Source organism: Solanum verrucosum, unplaced genomic scaffold (genome assembly GCF_900185275.1).
Source record: "Solanum verrucosum unplaced genomic scaffold, falcon-dt-bn FXZP01000012.1, whole genome shotgun sequence".
In the NCBI taxonomy this organism is placed as follows: Eukaryota; Viridiplantae; Streptophyta; class Magnoliopsida; order Solanales; family Solanaceae; genus Solanum; species Solanum verrucosum.
This window is the reverse complement of record NW_026020063.1, coordinates 3088420-3108000: the sequence shown is the minus strand read 5'-3', so window position 1 is coordinate 3108000 and position 19581 is coordinate 3088420. Positions and strand designations below refer to the sequence as shown.

The window sequence follows — 19581 nt, the reverse complement described above, 5'->3', positions numbered from 1 at the left end:
CTCTTAAAGCATCAGAGTGTTGTTGAGAACCAAGAAAGGATGGGTTGGTCCCCTCTCTTCATTATGCAGCTCAATAACATCATGATGGTCATATACAGTGTGAGGTGATGTCTCACTTGCTCTTCCTCGAGCAGGTGTTTCCCCTCTCGCTCGGCCATTACCCCTAACTCCACTACATCTCTTACCTCATCTAAAAACTGTGGCTCGGGCAGCAGGTACTGGCTCTAGTCCTCGCCATCTACGTATAGAGAATAGTTTAGAGGTATGCAATACTTGATATGAATAATTCACACAAAAGGAATCAAAGGAAAGAAATTTCTCCTACTAGGTATCTTGTAGCCTCTCGAAAATAAGTACGAACGTCTACGTACGGATTTTGAAGACTCTACAACACACCTTGTTGTTTAACTTATGGAATAGGTGAATCGTTCACTCTAATACCAAATTGTCACGACCCAAAAGTCTAGGTCATGATGGCACAAACATTGAAAACCCAAAAATAGTGTGTATGCCAAAATAAATAACACATACGATATTTCCAAATGGAAGTTAGGCCACAACCGATAAGAAAACAACAAAGAAGTTCCTAAAACATGTATCATGAGTATAAAGAGCATTCAATACATTTGTAGATTCTAATGCAGTAGGGTCGGTATTGCTTAGGCATCGAGGTATCTTAAGATGCATGAGCACAACTACCCCACTCATGACTGTAAGTTGGCAATGGTAGTGTTTTGTCTCAAGATCTAGAGGCACTACCTATATGGATTTCGTTGCAAGATCTACATTTTTCAGAGGAGTCTTTAGTATATTATGAGTTAGAGGGACCTTAATTCTAGGTAGCATTGTTGGATTGAGCTTCTCAAGTACTATGACCTCTCTATTCTCTACCATCATGGCAAGGAGAATGTGGTAGCAGATGCTTTGAGCCAACAGGCGGTGAGTATGGGTAGTGTAGCCTTCATGTCTACTATTGAGTGACCTTTAGCTTTAGACATTTATTCCTTAGCTAATCAGATGATTCAATTAGATATTTCAAATTCTAGGTGTGTCTTAGCCTATATGGGAGTTCAGTCTTCCTTACATGATCGGATCCATGGTCTTCAGTTTGAGAATGAGACTTTGGTGGTGCTTTTCGATCGGGTGTTAGAGGATGATTTCGATCAAGCTACTTTAGATTTAGATGGGGTTTTGAGATTTGTTGGCCGTAATTGTGTTTAAAAGAGTAGAGGGTTTGATCCAGTTGATGCTTTATGAGGCCCACAATTCTAGATACTCTATAAATCTGGGCACCACGAAGATTTATCGCAATTTTAGGCAGCATTATTGGTGGAGCAGCATGAGTAGAGATATTGCAGGCTATGTGTCTCGTTTCCTGGGTTGCTAGCAGGTGAAGGCCGATCATTTGAGACCTGGTGGTGAGTTTCGAAGATTACCCATTCTGGAGTGGAAATAGAATCGCATCACTATGGACTTTGTGGCAAGTTTGCCTTGGACTTCTACAGGTGTTGACAATATTTGGGTCGCTATTGATCGATTGACCATGTCAGCACATGTCCTTCCTATTCAATCTTCATTTCGCGTCACGCTTGGTACCCATCTGCTCCTCCATATAACTCCAAAAATGAAAGGTGAACTATGCACCTCTCTCAGACACAACAGAAATCCTCGAATTTAGGTCTATATGCATACATAAGAAAAAAGGTTCAGGTCTTAATTTGAAATGTGCGGAGTGTAATTACATGAGAGTTGACTTGCACATTAAAATCTGGAAGTTATGAATATGAAATACGAGAGAGTTAGCTCCGCACACAATCACATCTACACTCACTATCACATTTTTTCAAATTCTCACATTAATGAAGCAATGGATTTTTTCTTTTCAATAGTACCGTCTTCGTCATGAATAGCACAATATTCAAAGGAATAAAAATGGTATGTGTTCAAGGCTCATAATTTAAGATATTACAACATTTATCAAATATGATTTTGTTCGATTAAAAAAAATAAAAATACGAGAGAGTTGTGAATATTAATAAAAATTAATTAGTTAATTAATATTCAATAACTAAGTATTTTCTTATCATCATAAATTAAGTTGAAATAGGTTAAGACATGAAAATGAAAAAAAAATCAAAATACTTAAAACTTTTATTTTATTTGCAACGCTGTAAATTTACATTCCACATAGAATTAAAAGAACCTCATTGAAAATACCAAAAAGAATAAGAATAATTAGGAGACATTCACATGCTCATAAATATAAAACATGCAAATGGCTGTTACCTTTTAAAAATGACATTTTTAATAGTTTATTATTTCGTTATGAATCAATAAATTAAACAAACTTACTTTATTGTCAATGAATTTTAAACGTTACCACAAATGAATTAAACAAACTTATAAAGTTGAATCTAATAACCAGAGATCAAATAAAGGAAATCGCACCATTCAACATGAGAAGAAAAGAAAAGTAGAAGATACAAATGAGGGATAGCAAAAAAAATACTCGAATATATATATCATTTATTTTATGCCTTTCACACTATAATTTATATTATTCAATGAATAAAATATAAATGGTAAAAATACTATAGTTAATAATTAATATCAACATTTTCTATTTTATAACTCAACTTTTTAATATATAGAAATTAAATAATAATAATAATAATAATAATAATAATCATAATAATAATAATAATAAAAATAAAAAAAAGATAAACGTACGACGTGGAACGACTAGTAATATCGAAATATGCACATTTTAGGTCGAACATCAATGTTCTATGCCAATATTTATTTTTATTTTACTCGAAATGTAAGATATAGTTAATATTTCTAAAACTTTTCTACCCCATGTGATCTATACTTGTACTAACTACTTTTCTATATTTAAATAAGACCCGTTATCACGTTAATACGCTATACGCGTCGACTTTAAGTGCGATGATTACGTATCACTAAATTGCACCATGTGGAGATTCTGACCAAGGATTAATTCTATATATATTCATAATATAACGGAATGTTTCTATTTATTATTATTATTAATTCTGTACGTCAATGATACCTTTTTATATTAATTTATAATGCCTCTTATTCGATAAGTTTTATTTTATATTTGAAGTCAAAGGTTCATATGCTCTCATGATTAGACCAATTATGAATGAACATGAAAGAACATGTATGTACTAATTATTGTACCGTATCATACGGAAGACCAATTATTATTTCACAATGTCGTATGCATTTGATCCTTAAGTAGTGTCTTGAAAATTATCATGAAAAAAAGAAGTATAATTAGAAAACATGAAATTAGTGACAAAATTTATTAGTAATTCTCAGCATATCTATCGCTAAATAGCCTTTAGTTAGCTAATAATTGATTTTTCTTATTAGGTCCTAAATAATATTAGCATGAAATTCTTATTGTTTAGCTATGAAATTTTGTCTGTTATTGATTTCTTAATTATTAGCGGTGAATGAAAAAGATTCCTCTAGAAGAGCAATCCAAAATCAGTTCATATCGCTTTTCTTAGTGATTTCTTAATAAGTCATCTAGTGAAATAGGGAGCCACTTATTTATCGTCAAATGAAACTTGTAAATACGGGCCAAATAATCTTCTTTTTCTAAAAATAAAAATAAAAAATAAAATAGAGAAAATGATAACCTACACACACTTAGAAAATAAAAACTCAGATAACTTCAACATGTATATATATTCACATTACCTATTAATCGGGGGCGCGGATCTAAGAGGTCGTCAAGATGTTCATCCGAACTTACTGAATTCACCCAATAAATGACTAGAGGGTGACTCACTGGTATACGGGATTCAAAACTTACGTTGAGATTCCAAGCTCAAATACTAAGCACTACAATAAATAAATAAAAAGCCGAATCCCCTTGAAAATCCTAGATCACTATTAACAAAACAAAGTCGACTTACAAAGGGAATTTTTCAAAGTAAACCAAATGCATGAACTCCAAAACCCTATAAATAATATGTACTATACCCTTATAAAACATCTGCTAATTAATTCTCCGTTACTCAAAGATAATTCATATTCTTTTCCTAATTAAACCTTCAGAAAAAGAATGCTAATCACCAAGAAACATGTGTCTCTTCTTCTTCTTCTAGTTATCATGTTTTTCTTCCATTTATCATCGGGGACGAAGATTACATACAATGTGCAGAGTTACGGAGCCAAACCTGATGGAAAATCGGATTCAACGAAAGCATTTCTGAATGCATGGGCTGCAGCTTGTGCTTCCACAAAGTCCGTCATGATATATGTACCACAAGGAAGGTATTTACTAGCAAGTGCTGCATTTTGGGGACAAAATTGCAAGAATAAAGATACTACAATAAAGATTGATGGTACCTTAGTAGCTCCCTCTGATTATAAAGTTATAGGTAATACTGGAAATTGGCTAAAGTTTGAGAGAGTTAATGGACTTACAATTTCTGGTGGAACTTTTGATGGTCAAGGTGCTGCTCTTTGGACTTGTAAAACCTCTGGCAAAAGTTGTCCTAATGGTGCAACGGTATGTTCCATATCTTATTCTAATGTGTGATATGCAGACAGAGTCGGAGCTAGGTGGAGGTTCGTGTGTTCGGACGAATGCACTAGCTTTTTCGTAGACTGTATTCATATATATATATATATATATATATGTATATTTATAACCTGTGAACGCCTAATAAAAAATTGATCAACAACTCAGTGGTAAGAAAGGTAGTGAAAATACTTTTCACACTAGTGTTTGTGGGTTCGAAGCCTACTATCAATCAAAACTTCTCTTTTCCTTTTTTAAAAGAAGTATGTTTTGCAATATTTTCTCTTAGAAGCCCCAAACTCCTAACGCTGGCTCCGCCTCTCTGAATATTGCAGACACTTGCGTTTTACAATTCAAACAACATAGTTATAAGTGGATTGACTTCATTAAACAGCCAAATGTTCCATATGGTTATTGATGGATGCCAAAATGCTAAGCTGCAGAACATGAAAATTTCAGCCTCAGCTAACAGCCCAAACACAGATGGGATTCATATAGCAGCTTCTACTGGTGTCACCATTTTGAAAACAGTAATTGGTACCGGCGATGATTGTATATCAATAGGCCCTGGAACCTCCAACTTGTGGATTGAAAATGTCTCTTGTGGCCCTGGCCATGGCATAAGGTAAATTGACAAAAAGCTCATGCATGCATATTAGTATTCGCTTACACTGTCAGCAAATAAAAGTACTCCACTCTTGTTTATTTTCTCAGCATTGGAAGTCTGGGGTGGAGTATGCAAGAAGCAGGGGTTCAAAATGTTACAGTGAAGACGACTACGTTTAGAGGTACTCAAAATGGATTGAGAATAAAGACATGGGCAAGGCCTAGTAATGGATTTGTGAAGGGTGTTCTGTTTCAACATTCCGTGATGGTGAACGCCAGATATCCCATCTTAATTGATCAAGAATATTGCCCTGATCAGAAGAATTGCCCTGGCCAGGTACAATTGCGCGCTTCAGTTGGAAATTTAATATGCATATATATATACATAAATACATTAGGCAGTTATAACTCAAATACGTTTTTTCAATTAACAGGCATCAGGTGTTAAGATAAGCGATGTAACATATCAAGACATTCATGGAACATCGACATCTCAAGTTGCACTTAAACTTGCTTGTAGTAAGGCTAATCCCTGTCAAGGGATTAGACTGGAAGATGTAAATCTAACCTTTAAAAATCAACAAGCACAAGCGTTATGCTCCAATGCTGCTGGAACTTCCTATGGTGTAAATAAACCAGAAAGCTGTTTGTAATTTAACTAGATTTCGTATATATTCATTGTGTCTACACTGATTGCGATAGAAATTTTGGTAATTTCGTTATGGTTGACCTAGTATATATTCAGAGGTCATTCTAATCTTAGGAGTGTTAGTTTGTGTGAATTGGCTTTTGGTATTATTTTAATGAAATGTGGCATTAGCTAGGTTGCATTGGCTTCTCTATATGTATGACTCCAGGAAACATTGCATTGTTCCATGAAAGTGAAAATATCAGCAAACATGATCCTGATGTGCCAAGTCATCTCCAAAATCCTCTCTATCGTATTGGTACCTGTTTCAACTTAGGGCACCTGGCTTTCACTAGTTACAATGTATTTGATACTGATATGCTATATATACACCCTAAGATGATGTAAATCGGTTGTCACGCTCCGATCCTACACCCTGGACGTGGCAGACACTCGATGTCATTGCTGGTCCGAGTTGTCCATAACATGGCATTAGACATGAGGATACATCTAAACATGAGTGGAGGAATACATTTAAAAGTATTTGAAGAGATAACTTTCATAAGAAAACATATTTCATAACGTAAGTCATAGAAATTTAGGACCATTGTCAAAGGACACGAAGGTCCAAACGTAACGCAACTATTGGTCTATCTATGAAGCCTGTAACCGGGACAAGGCCCTCGGTATACCTTAAAAGAAAACATAGATTCCTAAAATATGTAGACTATGCCCCAGAAACAGAGAGAGGCTCACTAATAACAAGATATGGAACCTAGTGAGCGGCCTGATCACGTGTCTGCGTACATGAGTCTACATCAATAAAAAGATGCAGCGTCATTGACAAAAGGGATGTAAATACATATGAAATAGTATTTTATGTAAAATGGAGGAATATAACATAATGTACATATTAGATTAATTGAAGCAACTAATGTAGACATAATCGTAACATATGAAGGTTAAGAGATGAGGTCGTTCAGGATGCCTTAAGTATACCTCATTTATCATATTTTAGTTCATTATGGGAGTCTAATAGTGTAACCAAATTAAAACCCACCATGTGAGTGCATGGAGTCTAATCGCAGCCCAATCAGCTAAGCCATCTCATAGCTTGTCGGGTATGAGACATGCGCGTATATATCATGTGAATCCATAACTACCACTTACCCGAGGCATGAAAGGAGTCTCCCAAACCAACGGTACAATCCTTAACTTATGTGGGCCAACATAGTTTGAGGCATTTGTCATGTAGACTTATGCTTTCTCAATTAACTATTTAGCTCCTTTAAGCTCATGTGATCATGGATTATCTAGAAGACTGTATGAGGATAGAAAACGTCTTTAAATACATTAAAACCTCCAAGATATTTACAAGAGACCAACTAAATACCCTCAAGAAACTAATCTAAGCAGGTACAAGAGCTACTGAAGAAGTACAGTTTATACAAGAAAATAAGTTACCAAAAATTCTCATCCAAGCATGTTTACCAAAAATATTAACCAAAGTCAAATTTTGGTCAAAACTAAAAAGTTAAAACGCCTAATGGCAGAAACTGAAAATGAAAGCCTCAAAATCCGTGCCAAGCATCCTAGTACATCCAAAATGACCTTCCGAAACTAACCGCACTAACGAAATTCTCATACGAGCAAGTTTACCAAAAATATTGATCAAAGTCAAATCTTGGTCAAAGCTTAAAAGTTAAAACGCCTAAGGGCACAAACTAAAAATGAAAGCCTCAAAATCAGAACCAACCATCATATTAGATCAAAAATGACTTTCTGGAGCTAATCGCGCTAACGGAATTCTCATCCGAGCACATTTATTAAAAAAATTGACCAAAGTCAAATTTTGGCCAAAAGTTAAAACTTAAAACGCCTAATGGCACACTGAAAATGAAAGTCTCAAAGTCCGAACCAATCATCCTATTATATAAAAAATGACCTTCCAAAGCTAACCGCGCTGACGAAATTCTCATCCGAGCATGTTTACCAAAAAAATTTACCCAAGTCAAATTTTGGTCAAAACGCCTAACGGCACAAACTAAAAATGAAAGCTTCAAAACCTGAACCAATCATCCTATTAGACCAAAAACAACCTTCCTGAGCTAATCTCACTGGCGGAGTTCTCATTTGAGTATGTTTACCAAAATGTTGACTGAAATTAAACTTTGGCTAAAAGTTAAAAGTTAAAATGTCTAACGGCACAAAGTGAAAAAGAAAGCCTCAAAAACTCGAACGAACCATCATATTAGATAAAAAATAACCTTTCAAACCTAACCACGCTGACAGAATTCCCATCCGTGCACGTTTACCAAAAATATTGACCAAAGTCAAATTTTGGCCAAAAGTTAAAAGTTAAAACGCCTAATGGCACAAATTGAAAATGAAAGCCTCAAAATCCAAACCAATCATCCTATTGGATAAATAATGACCTTTTGAAGCTAACCGCGCTGACAAAATTCTCATCCGATCATGTTTATTAAAACTATTGACCGAAGTCAAATTATCCAAAATTTAAAAGTAAAATGCCTAATGGCATAAACTGAAAACTAAAGCTTCAAATTAAGTCACATTATTGAACATTTGCCCCTCTTTAAGTACAACAATCTCTGTTTTTTAGTTTCTCATCATACATAAATTTGAAAACGTCACCCTGCATTTTGTCGCTTACTTTTGCCATTGGATGCTCAACTTCTTAGTCATCATCACTTACACATTCAAATACTCCATTTTCATCAGATTCATAATCAGAAAAGGCATCGTCATTATTTTGTTCATCTGAGTGAACCTCCATATTATCAACCATATTTCCATCTTCTTCATCGTCAGTCCACTGAAAATTTTTACCTTCTGCTTCTTCAGGATTTTCATCTATTATATTTAGATTTATTTGAACCTCTCTCTTCTCCATATTCTTGTACGTATTGAACAATATTCTTAAATCTATATCATTATCCATTTTTATTGTACCAGCAGTATTCTGATGAACCGCTTCTAAGCTAGTGGTTTTTTCTAACCAAGTAGAAGGACGTCCTGTTACAATATTATGAGCATCTTCTAACAAATTCAATATCCCATAGCAATTTTCATTCACATTAAAACTTGGTAGAATTTATCAAGATAATGTATTGACAAGGTGAATGACATCCCTGAAATAATAAAATAGATTAATTGTAAGTTTGGTCTATTTTAAAGCAAAAAAAAAAAAAAAAAAAAAGGTCATGTCTAGGGAAAAGGAAAGCATCATATACAATATGCAATATCAGAAAATTTGCAAAACTCTTTTTAAAATGCACTTAATTAATATGTCACTTTCACACTCTTAAAATTCAGTTTGAAGAAATAAAAAAAAAACAATGATCAATGACTACATATCAAAGAAAAAAGGGTAATCCATTAATTAATAACTAAAAAAGAAGTTCAATATGCAAATAAATTGGTACAAAAGTAAATAATCTCAAATAAAAATTTACCCTAATTTTGAGAGGGTGAAAATGAATAGATTTTTATTGATTATGTGCTTCAACTGAACAACAAAGAGAAGAGTTGTCGTTGTAGAAGATGAAACACCCATTTATTTATTAGGGCACCCCATTAATTGTTAATATAGTGAAAATTACTATCTGCCCTTGTTGTCATCGGTCAAATTTTTTACGATGCAGGTCAATGGCCGAATTTCGGTAAAAAGGGGGAAAGGGGGGGGGGTTAATTATTGTTTAAAGTTGGGGGAGGGGGAGTTTGATTTTTAAAGCAAACTTCAGGGGGGAATGATTTTCACCCGTTTTTTCTTTCCAAAAAAAATTAAGAAAAAGTCATGATAAATTAAATTTGAATTGACAAAATTAGTAACATTATTAGTGAATGTAACAATATATGTAAGTAAAGAAAAATTTATTACTAAACGCTAGAATTCTTATAAAAATACCAATTGATATCTAGCATTAAATATATCAGTAAAGCCCAAATTCGGGGGAAAGTATTGATTCAATATTACATCATTAGATTTACTTATTATTTCAACACTAGATGACGATTTACCAAACAATTTAACTTCTCAATTCGTAAATTTACCAACCATTTAAATATTAGTTAGTAATTTAATAATTTACCAATAAATTTAATCTTAGTTAGTAAAATTTACTGTAACACCCCGTATCGAAAAATAGAGAATTCAGATTTCTGGTGTTACAGGTGGCACTTACGGACACCATCCACGGACCGTAGATGGACTCACGGTCCGTCCTGCAGGTCCGTGGTTCATGACAGAAAACTTCCCCAGAACTCAGTTAGAAAATTTGGCTAAGTCCTGACTCACGGACAGACCCACGGTCCGTAGATCAGACCACGGTCGTGGTCTGTGTCCGTGGATCGAGACTTCCCTTAACCAGCCTCTGACACAAACTACGATCGACCAGCACAGACCGTCATTCGATCCACGGTCCATAGGTCTGACCGTAGATGAGGGTCAGCAGCCAGTTAGCTGAAAAATATTGATGGGTCAACTTCAGATGGTCATAACTCTTAGCAAAAAATTAATTATGTGTCCCATCACCTATGGTTAGATAGATAATTGAATTATCTTTCCAACGCCACCGAGTTTACTAAATTCTGACCTCTGAGTAAACAGTTATGCCCATTTTAGTGAAGCCCTGTCGGGCAGACTCGACCTACGGACCCAATCGACGGACCGTCGATTGATTGACGGACCATAGGTCCATTCCGTCAGTCACTCCGACAACAGTTAATTCAGGGGTCTTTTGGTTTTTTCCTATTTCGATTAACCCCTTAGATACGTCATTTAAACCCTAAATCATGAGGTTTTAATCAGTTTAAGCCTAGAAACATAACTAGAACTTAACCAAGTCAATTCATTAATCAAAAACTTAGAAAAATTAGAAGCAAGAGAGGAGAAAAAGGTCAAGAACCCTAGTTCAAGAATGCAACGAGGTTTCTTCAGTTCTAGCCCCAAAATCGAAAGATTTCTCCGTGGAATTCGTCACCAGGTATGTGGGATTTCACTAGTGGGTTCCTTTCGCCCATTAGGTCCCTAGAATTCAGTCAGATTCTTTATTCCATGATTATGAACAGACCTAGGGTTTCTAGAATTGCAACAGATCATCATAAATTAGTTATTTAAATGTTCCAAATCAGATTATCATGTTATTGCTAAGTTTCTTACATAAATTTCAGAACCCTAGCTATGTATTTCATTAGTTCTTGAATTACACATGCTAGGTCAGATATTTCAGTTATTCAGATATACATGCTCCAGTTTTATGCCACATTATCAGTATATTTCAGCATAAACCCTATTTTGAGTTATAAATCATGAGAAGCTTTTCTTTAAGACAACACTTGAGTTTTAAACTGAGTTTTTGAGAAAGTTAAGATGAGTTTTGAGAAAGAGCTTCTAAAACATGATTAGTATGACAATTGAGTAGGTCATCAATGTATGAATAGTATGGTATCTAGATATACCATCAATGTTTATGCAGTATGACTTCCCAAGTCATCAATGATCATAGTATAATATGATGTTGAATTGTTTTTAAAAAAAAGGGGGTTTTCAAGTATGAGTATCTACATGTCAGTATTTTGAGTTATTCAATCATAATATATTCAATTATACATGCCTCAGTTTATGAATGCATCATTATCAGATTAATTGTTGCATTCTCAGTTTGCATGTTCAGTTTTGAGCTATCCAGTATTTACAGAAACTCAGTCATAATGTGTTAACCACTTAATCTATTGGGAGTAGCATAATACCGAGTTGGACTAGGGTTTCAGCGTACCCATATAGTCCCAGAACTACGAGCCACGTAGGTGTAAGTCCCCTCTGTGGGCAACATCAGTTTAGTGTTCACGCTAGTCATGCCTCTATACCTTTGGCCGGGTATATTGGGTCCTCTCGATGGGGCGTATACATCGGACTCCACATTTAGCTCATGTGATTTTATGTCGGTTATTAGTAGCTCTCACAGTTCAGTCAGACTCTATTGCATTGACCATATTTCAGTACAGTCAGTATTCAGTCTCAGCATGTTATAAATTTGGTCATTGCATCAGTTAGCTCAGTATTCAGTATTTTCAGTATCTATATCATGTTCAGATTATTTCATTGCTTTATTGCTTTGTTCAGTTATATGTTATTTCAGCTTTACTCTATCCTGCATGCTCAGTACCCTTCAAGTACTGACGCATACGTGCGCTACATCTTCTCGTGATGTAGGTTCAGGTTCTCAGCATCCAGATCACGCTTAGATCGATTCCCGATCTTCAGTTCAGCAGCATCAGTGGTGAGTCCTCATTCTTCGAGGACTAGTGACATGTTTATCTTTATCGATTTTAGTCTTTAGTTTCAGTTTTTCTAGATCTAGTTAGGGCATGTCCCAACATTTCTAGTCAGTTTAGAGGCTTAATTCAGACATAGTTAGATTCAGCTTAGTGTTTTGAGTTTGATATTTCTTTTGTATTAAACTCTCAGATTTGATATATTCAGTTATAGTATATGGGTATTCCCCATCTTTTCAGATTTATTTATGAATTAGCTTCTGCATCAGTTTATTATCTTTAGTATGCTCATGATCATGCCAGCAAGGTTAGCTTGGGATCACTTGTGGTCCTAGGTCCCGTGTCCGCGTCTCGGGGGTAGCTCGGGGCGTGACATTTACTATATATCAAACTCAACATTCATATGTAATATTATCAACTAAAAATTAATATGTTGGTAAATTTTACCAATGAATTAATGATCGGTTGGTATATTACCAATTATTTTGATTATGTTAGTAATTTACAAACCATAATCTTTATTCGTCGGCAAAATTTTCAACTGATTGGATATTTGTTGGCAAGTTTACCAACAATTACATTTCGTTACTAATTTACCAACACAATTATATTTGGTTGGTAAATTTAGCAACAAACTCTTGTCGTTGGTAAATGGTTGGTTAGTAATTCGTTGGTAATCTGTTAATAAATTATATAAACATTTTTTTGTCATATTTACGAATCGATATATACTTCGTTGGTAATATTACTAACAAAAGGAGTGCATTAGTAATATTTCAGTTGGTAATCCATTGATAGAAAGTTGCTAAATTTGGTGCCATTTTTTCCGCTGTATATACCAACTAAAATACTTATTAATATTTTGATTGATAATCTGTTCGAATTTCGTTATTAAGTTTTAAAATATAATTCAGTTAAAAATATGTTGGTAATTTGTTAGTAAAATACTAACAAATTTAAGTTGTTAGTAAAATTTGTTGGCAATATCATGTGGTTTTTAGCGTGGCTTGGTGATAAGTTGATGCATTGTACATATTTCCATGTTTATACTAGTAGTAGTGGCATTTTTCTCTAAGTTTTCTGTCTTACAACTTTATTACTCCTTGTGATTTGCAGTTATTCGGTTATCACATGTTGCTTATTCTTATTGATCCTGTTTGAATAATGTGTTATGCATTTTCAATTATTTTCAATGTCCTCTTTATTTTTGTATGTTTCTTTGAGCTATTTTGATGTTCGTTACTCAATCCGAGAATAGTTGGTACTCATAAAGTTTGCATACACTCTATTCTCCTACACTTCGCTTATAGAATTAGACTGAATTGGTTATTGTGTTGTTGTGTATTGGATTACTTTATTTAAGGATTATCTCACGATAAATTTTGAAAAATGCCTAACACTTCCTCTCGTAATAAAGAAAAACTCTTACCTAAAATCTCACAAATTTTGGAGAGTAACAGAAGGACATATCATCAATACAAATACATTTCCCAATATTTTCTAAAATTAGGTGATGATTATGAACTAAAATCAAAGGAAGCATAGCCATAAATTGAGGTATTTTGACCAGTTTAAAATGAGGTGCAACACTTTTTTTTTTTTGTCAAAGTTGATCGAATTGGTATATATCACAAATTTAATATCAACATTCTAATAATTTCTAATATCAATCACAATTAAAAAATAAAAATTGCAATTTTTCCTGATTTCCATAGATAATAATAATAATAAAAAAAACAAAAAAAACCTTGATCTTTAGGTTGAATTTTAGACAATTTGTTTGGTGGTGATTTCACTACTTTTATTAACTTGGAGGAAACTTATTTAATGTATGAAAATTATTTCCCTTTCTCCTTAGGAATATATTATATTCTATAGCATTGACTTCATTATAGAAAGTTAGATTATGATATTGACACATTACCAGTCCGGAAGTAAGTTTAACTACTTTCTGAAAGAGGACAACAATAAAAGATTATAAGGTTTCTTTTTAACAAAAAATATTCATATCACAATTATATCGTTCCTATCAAACTAGGTGGAAATTTTTTGTTTAATTAAAAATTAAAGTATTTCGAATCTGTTTGAATTGATTTATTTAATGTGTTTTTAAGTTGCGTAAATTTAGAAAGCGCTTTTAAACACTGATTTTGAGTCAAAATATTAAAAATAAGCAAAAAATAATAAGTTAGAAGTTTTAATTTATAATTTTTTACTTATAAATCAACAGTTAAGAATCAAAAATCAATCCAAACCGGCTCAATAGGAGATACCAACTTCTAATACCTAATGCAGGAAGTGGATAAACGACTTCTTATAATTGAAAATGTGAGTATGATTTCAAGAAATACTTGTTGAAAAAGATATCCACATGTATTGTTGAATTTCATGTAGTTGAAGGTTTGTTGAACTTCTGATAGTTAATTGATAGATATATACATTTTTAGTGTGTTTCAATTTAGTTCATACATTTTCTTCTTTACTTCACTCCTACAAGAATAACATAAGTTTATTGAATCAACACTACACTTTTAATATTACCTTTAATAGAATTCTTTTATAACCATACAAATATTATGATATATTTAATATCATAAATTTTAAAAGTCCATAATAGTCATATACTCCCTTTGCTTCATATTATGCGATTCATATTGATCTGAAACGTCCTTTAAGAAAGCTTTAGTTAGAAGTGTATTTTACCAAACTAACCTTATTAATATAGTTTTGGAACTCTAAATTTGACTTATACTACTTTATATAGTATTTAATACTAAGGGCAAAAAGAAAAAAAATATAATGAAATTCTTTTGATTTCATAAGTTGGACAAGTAAATTAAAACAATTATCTTTAGTATTGAGGTCAAAGAAATATGAAATAGAGAAAGTAAATAATATGACATATATTAAACCATAAATTTTAAATGCATTCAACTTTTCTAAAATTATGTAACAACTACTTAAGACATAATACATGAATGTGCATTTTAACTTGATTTTAATGGACATTTAAATTTGTTAACTTTGAGTGTGCATAAAAAATACTTAAATTTTGTATAAAGTTATGAATAAGTAGACACATGTGTGTTACTTGACAATTCACGTGATGAGATACATTCAAAATAATGTTTTATATCATATACAAATATTATGTTATGTAGAACACGTGTATCTACTTATTTAACTTTATACAAATTTAATTGTCTATTTATTTAAACCAAAAATTAGAGCCTAGATTAGATCATATTTATGTATTTCTCTAATAATTAATGATATATATTCTGTGTGTCAGAAAGTCTTCATGTAACTAACTTTTTTCCGTTAAACATGTAGAAATCCAATTGGCTATCGACTTAATAATGTTAAAGATTTTAGATTAAAAGTCTTCCTCAACACGACCAAAAACGAACTATAGTTGCCCAAAACCTAACTCACGTCAACGTCTTAAAGGATCAACATAGTTTTCTCTCCTACTCTACCATTTTACATAAAGTCATTTCCTTTTTAATGACCCTTATTATAATTAAAAATAATTTAGCTTTAAAATTCCTCTTTTATTTTTAATGAAATGATACTCTGTCACCCAAATATCTAAAGATTGTTTTAGATCACAAATTTCAAAAATCTTCTTTATTTTCTTAAATATTGTGTCAAGTCAAAAGGTGTCACATAAAAAACGGATGGGGTATTTTTTTTAAAAAACAAATCCAACCCATGATAATGGAGGGTGATCACTAACACAAAGTCTATAAATTCCTTTCAAATCCATCTTCAATTCCACATCCACTCCCTCCAATTAATATTTGATCAACCTTGTGACTTATTGAATAAATAACAAACAAGCTGAAAATGAGGTTCTTAGTAAAAAATCTCCCACTTTTTTTCACAATCTTCTTCTTGCTCTTCAACTCTTCCATTGCTATATATAACATCAAAAACTATGGAGCAAAATCGAATGGCAAAATCGACTCATCGAAAGCCTTTATGAGTGCATGGGATGCAGCATGTGCATCTACTAGCCCATCCACCATTTACGTACCACAAGGAAGTTACTTGCTTAAAAATGCATATTTCCAAGGCCAAAAATGCAAGAGTAAGTCTATTACCTTACGTATCGATGGCACTATACTAGCTCCATCGGATTATAATATCAATAGGAACGAAGAAAATTGGATCAAATTTGAACAAGTTAACGGAGTTTCCATCTATGGAGGAACCTTAGATGGACAAGCTACTAGTCTTTGGGCTTGCAAAACGTCTAGCAACAATTGTCCTCAAGGAACAATGGTACGTTTCATCAAACTCTGTCCCAATTTATGTGACTTAATTTCCTTTTTAGTCAGTCCTAAAAAGAATGACACATTTCTATATTAAGTAGCAATTTAACTATAAAATGTCTATTTTACCCTTAATGAAATGATTTACAGCCACACAAATTTATATCATTCATTTTGGACCACAAGTTTTAAAAGTCTTCCTTTCTTTCTTAAACTCCGTATCGAGTCAAACTACCTCACATAAAATGAGACGGAGGAAGTAGTGTATTTTATTCGCGAAAAAATAATATAACAATATGCATTTGTCAGGGACTTACATTTTCCAACTCAAGCAACATAAATATCATTGGATTAACATCACAAAACAGCCAAATGTTCCACATTTTGGTAGATAATTGTGATAATGTGAAGCTACAAAGAGTAAAGGTATCCGCTCCAGGAAACAGTCCAAACACTGATGGTATTCACGTCCAATATTCATCTAGAGTTACGATAATGAACTCACGTATTGGTACTGGAGATGATTGTATCTCAATTGGCCCTGGCACCTCTAACTTATGGATCGAAAACATAGCATGTGGACCCGGTCATGGAATAAGGTTTCAATCATAACTTTGTCTGTCTCAATTTATATGAACGATATTTGGTACTTGTTTATTTTCTTCACCTAATAATTACGTACCATCATGGTGCAGCATTGGGAGTTTAGGCTGGGAAGTACAAGAACCTGGAGTACAAAACGTTACGGTTAAAACCGTAACGTTCACAGGAACACAAAATGGATTGAGAGTAAAAACATGGGCAAGAACAAGCAATGGATTCGTCAAAGATATTCTTTTCCAACATATTGTTATGACCAACGTTCAAAACCCTATCATTATTGATCAAAATTACTGTCCCAACAATGAAAATTGTCCTCATCAAGTAAGTGATTAATTAATATATTGTTTGTTCTAACAACTATATATAGACGATTTCTTACGTATATTATTTTTTGTTTTCGCAAAATATATTTAGGGCTCGGGTGTAAAAATCAGTGACATAAAGTATCGAGACATACGTGGAACATCAGCGACGGAAGTTGCAGTGAAATTTGATTGTAGCAAGAAATATCCATGCAGTGGGATATCACTAGAAGATGTAAATCTTAGCTATAAAAATCAACCAGCTGAAGCTTCTTGTGCTAATGCTGGAGGAAGAGCTTCTGGTTTTGAAAAACCAAATAGTTGCTTGTAGGTTAATTAGAAAATATTGATTAAACCAATGGTTTGATATTTGGTTATAAGCAAGCTAGATCACCATATTATATTTATATTAATACAAAATGTAAGTTCACAAGTGCAATTATTTTTAATTAGAAGTTGTGTTTGGTGGAAAAATCTTGTGGGTGCAAATCAAGGATTAAAAAGATATATTTATATTAATACAAAATGTAAGTTCACAAGTGCAATTATTTTTAATTATGAAGTTGTGTTTGGTGGAAAAATCTTGTGGGTGCAAATCAAGGATTAAAAAGATATATATATATATATAGTAGTATAATACATAATTAACTTCTTCAATTGTAACATTTTTAAATAGACGTTAGAAATTTTGTGGGAATCATTTGTTTGGGGAACAATGAAAATAACACAATAATAATATAACTTATTATTTAGTAAAATAGTAATACTAAAAATTAGATAAATATTACCAGGGTGATATTTAAATATTAGTGCAGAAGATTAATACTTGAGTCGTGTTAGGCACTATCTTAAGAAACTATTTCAACGATATGAAATATTTTCCAGGATTAAACAAGTCTTTCATATTTAAATAAATGATACATGAATCAACAAATTAATTAACATCAGCAAGTTATTACTAGAGAAATAAAATAACAAAGTCAAAATAATTAATTGACTTAAAACAGAAAGATAAAAGAGAGAGGCCAGAGGAAGTGCAAGTGCAAGTGCAAGTGGAGAGAATTTGTTGTGCTTAATCTTACTTTGAAAGAAGGAATTGAAAGCTATGTATAGAAAGAGGAAACCTATCAAAAGAAGACATGTGGATGGACACTTGGATAACAAATCTTCATGCAAGAAGCCATTTTATTTTAATTGTGCCAGCACTATTCTTTCAAATACTACTTCTCTAAGTAAAATGATTCTTCTTCGATACACTAACTATTTTGGCTTTCTAAATATACTTTAAAAATACATTCATTTGAAATGAATATTTACTTACAATCTCCCACATATTTCAAAAGAATTTATAGAAAAAAGAATATAACTTCTTGAAATCTCATGGACAAAATGTAATAGGTTTGATGCCTTTCGGACTATAAACCAAACTTAGATCAATAAAATTTAATTTACAGAATTATTGGTGAAATATAATATTTCTATGAACCAATAATTCTTATTGTAAATCAGAGACTTTATCAATCACATTTTGACCTCAATAATTTTATTGTTCAACACGGTATTGCGCCAATAGGCCATGCGCGTGCCTGAAATTCATGAGAGCTTTAGAGACTAGGCCAAAGTCTCATAGGAGCGGCCACAGTACTTCACTTCTCATAAATGTGAATTCATCAAGCTAAGTGTATACTGCTTTAAATACACCATTCTTAATTACGGACTATGAATTCATTAAGAGTAAATTACTCATCCCTCATTTTTAGTAGCAGTTCAAGCACTTTCAGTTAGTTTGCAGTGTCAATATTGACTTGTTATAGGTTGGATTACCATCTCTATTGACAATCACATTGGCCTTAAACCCATCTCTATTAAGGTCAGGGCCGACTCTTGCATATGAATTTTTAGACCAATGTCTGAGGCCCCCAAAAAATTTCTATTAAAAAAAATCATGTTTAATTTTTTCATGAAAAAAATTAATTCATTATAATAAAAAAAAAAAAAAATATATATATATATATATTTCGCTAACACTCACATTATTTATCCTTTTTAACTCCTTTTGTACTCTATTTCTTCAAATCTTTGATAGTTAGAGTAATATTCTGCCAAAAATATGAATCAATAGCCGAAATGTTTTGAACAAAGTAAATTACAAATATTTTTTTATTTCTTAGTAACTTTTCATATTAAAGTAGGGTATACCAAGTTATCAACTTTTTGAATCAGATTCTATGATTCTAACTCTCATCTTTATTTAAAATTTATAATTTATTACTTATAGAACTATATTATTGATTCATATAATAA

At 32.6% G+C, this 19581-nt stretch overlaps 2 protein-coding genes across 2 annotated transcripts; both read left to right on the top strand.

The window, feature by feature from the left end:
- The first annotated feature begins 4102 nt into the window (after positions 1 to 4102).
- Positions 4103 to 5823, top strand: LOC125823471 (polygalacturonase-like). The gene is made up of 4 exons (XM_049502849.1): positions 4103 to 4552; positions 4900 to 5189; positions 5279 to 5507; positions 5605 to 5823. The coding sequence occupies exons 1-4, from the start codon at positions 4103 to 4105 to the stop codon at positions 5821 to 5823; spliced, it is 1188 nt and encodes a 395-aa protein (XP_049358806.1).
- Positions 5824 to 15889: 10066 nt separating this feature from the next.
- LOC125823450 (polygalacturonase-like) lies at positions 15890 to 17750 on the top strand. Its single transcript, XM_049502832.1, has 4 exons — positions 15890 to 16382; positions 16682 to 16971; positions 17068 to 17296; positions 17390 to 17750. The coding sequence occupies exons 1-4, from the start codon at positions 15945 to 15947 to the stop codon at positions 17606 to 17608; spliced, it is 1176 nt and encodes a 391-aa protein (XP_049358789.1). The 5' UTR covers positions 15890 to 15944; the 3' UTR covers positions 17609 to 17750.
- Positions 17751 to 19581: the final 1831 nt, after the last annotated feature.

Coding starts and splice junctions, on each gene's coding strand:
- LOC125823471 (XM_049502849.1), top strand. CDS start 4,103: ATGCTAATCACCAAGAAACATGTGTCTCTTCTTCTTCTTCTAGTTATC. Junction 5,190..5,278: donor GGCCCTGGCCATGGCATAAG/GTAAATTGACAA, acceptor TTATTTTCTCAG/CATTGGAAGTCTGGGGTGGA. Junction 5,508..5,604: donor AGAAGAATTGCCCTGGCCAG/GTACAATTGCGC, acceptor TTCAATTAACAG/GCATCAGGTGTTAAGATAAG.
- LOC125823450 (XM_049502832.1), top strand. CDS start 15,945: ATGAGGTTCTTAGTAAAAAATCTCCCACTTTTTTTCACAATCTTCTTC. Junction 16,383..16,681: donor ATTGTCCTCAAGGAACAATG/GTACGTTTCATC, acceptor TGCATTTGTCAG/GGACTTACATTTTCCAACTC. Junction 16,972..17,067: donor GGACCCGGTCATGGAATAAG/GTTTCAATCATA, acceptor ATCATGGTGCAG/CATTGGGAGTTTAGGCTGGG.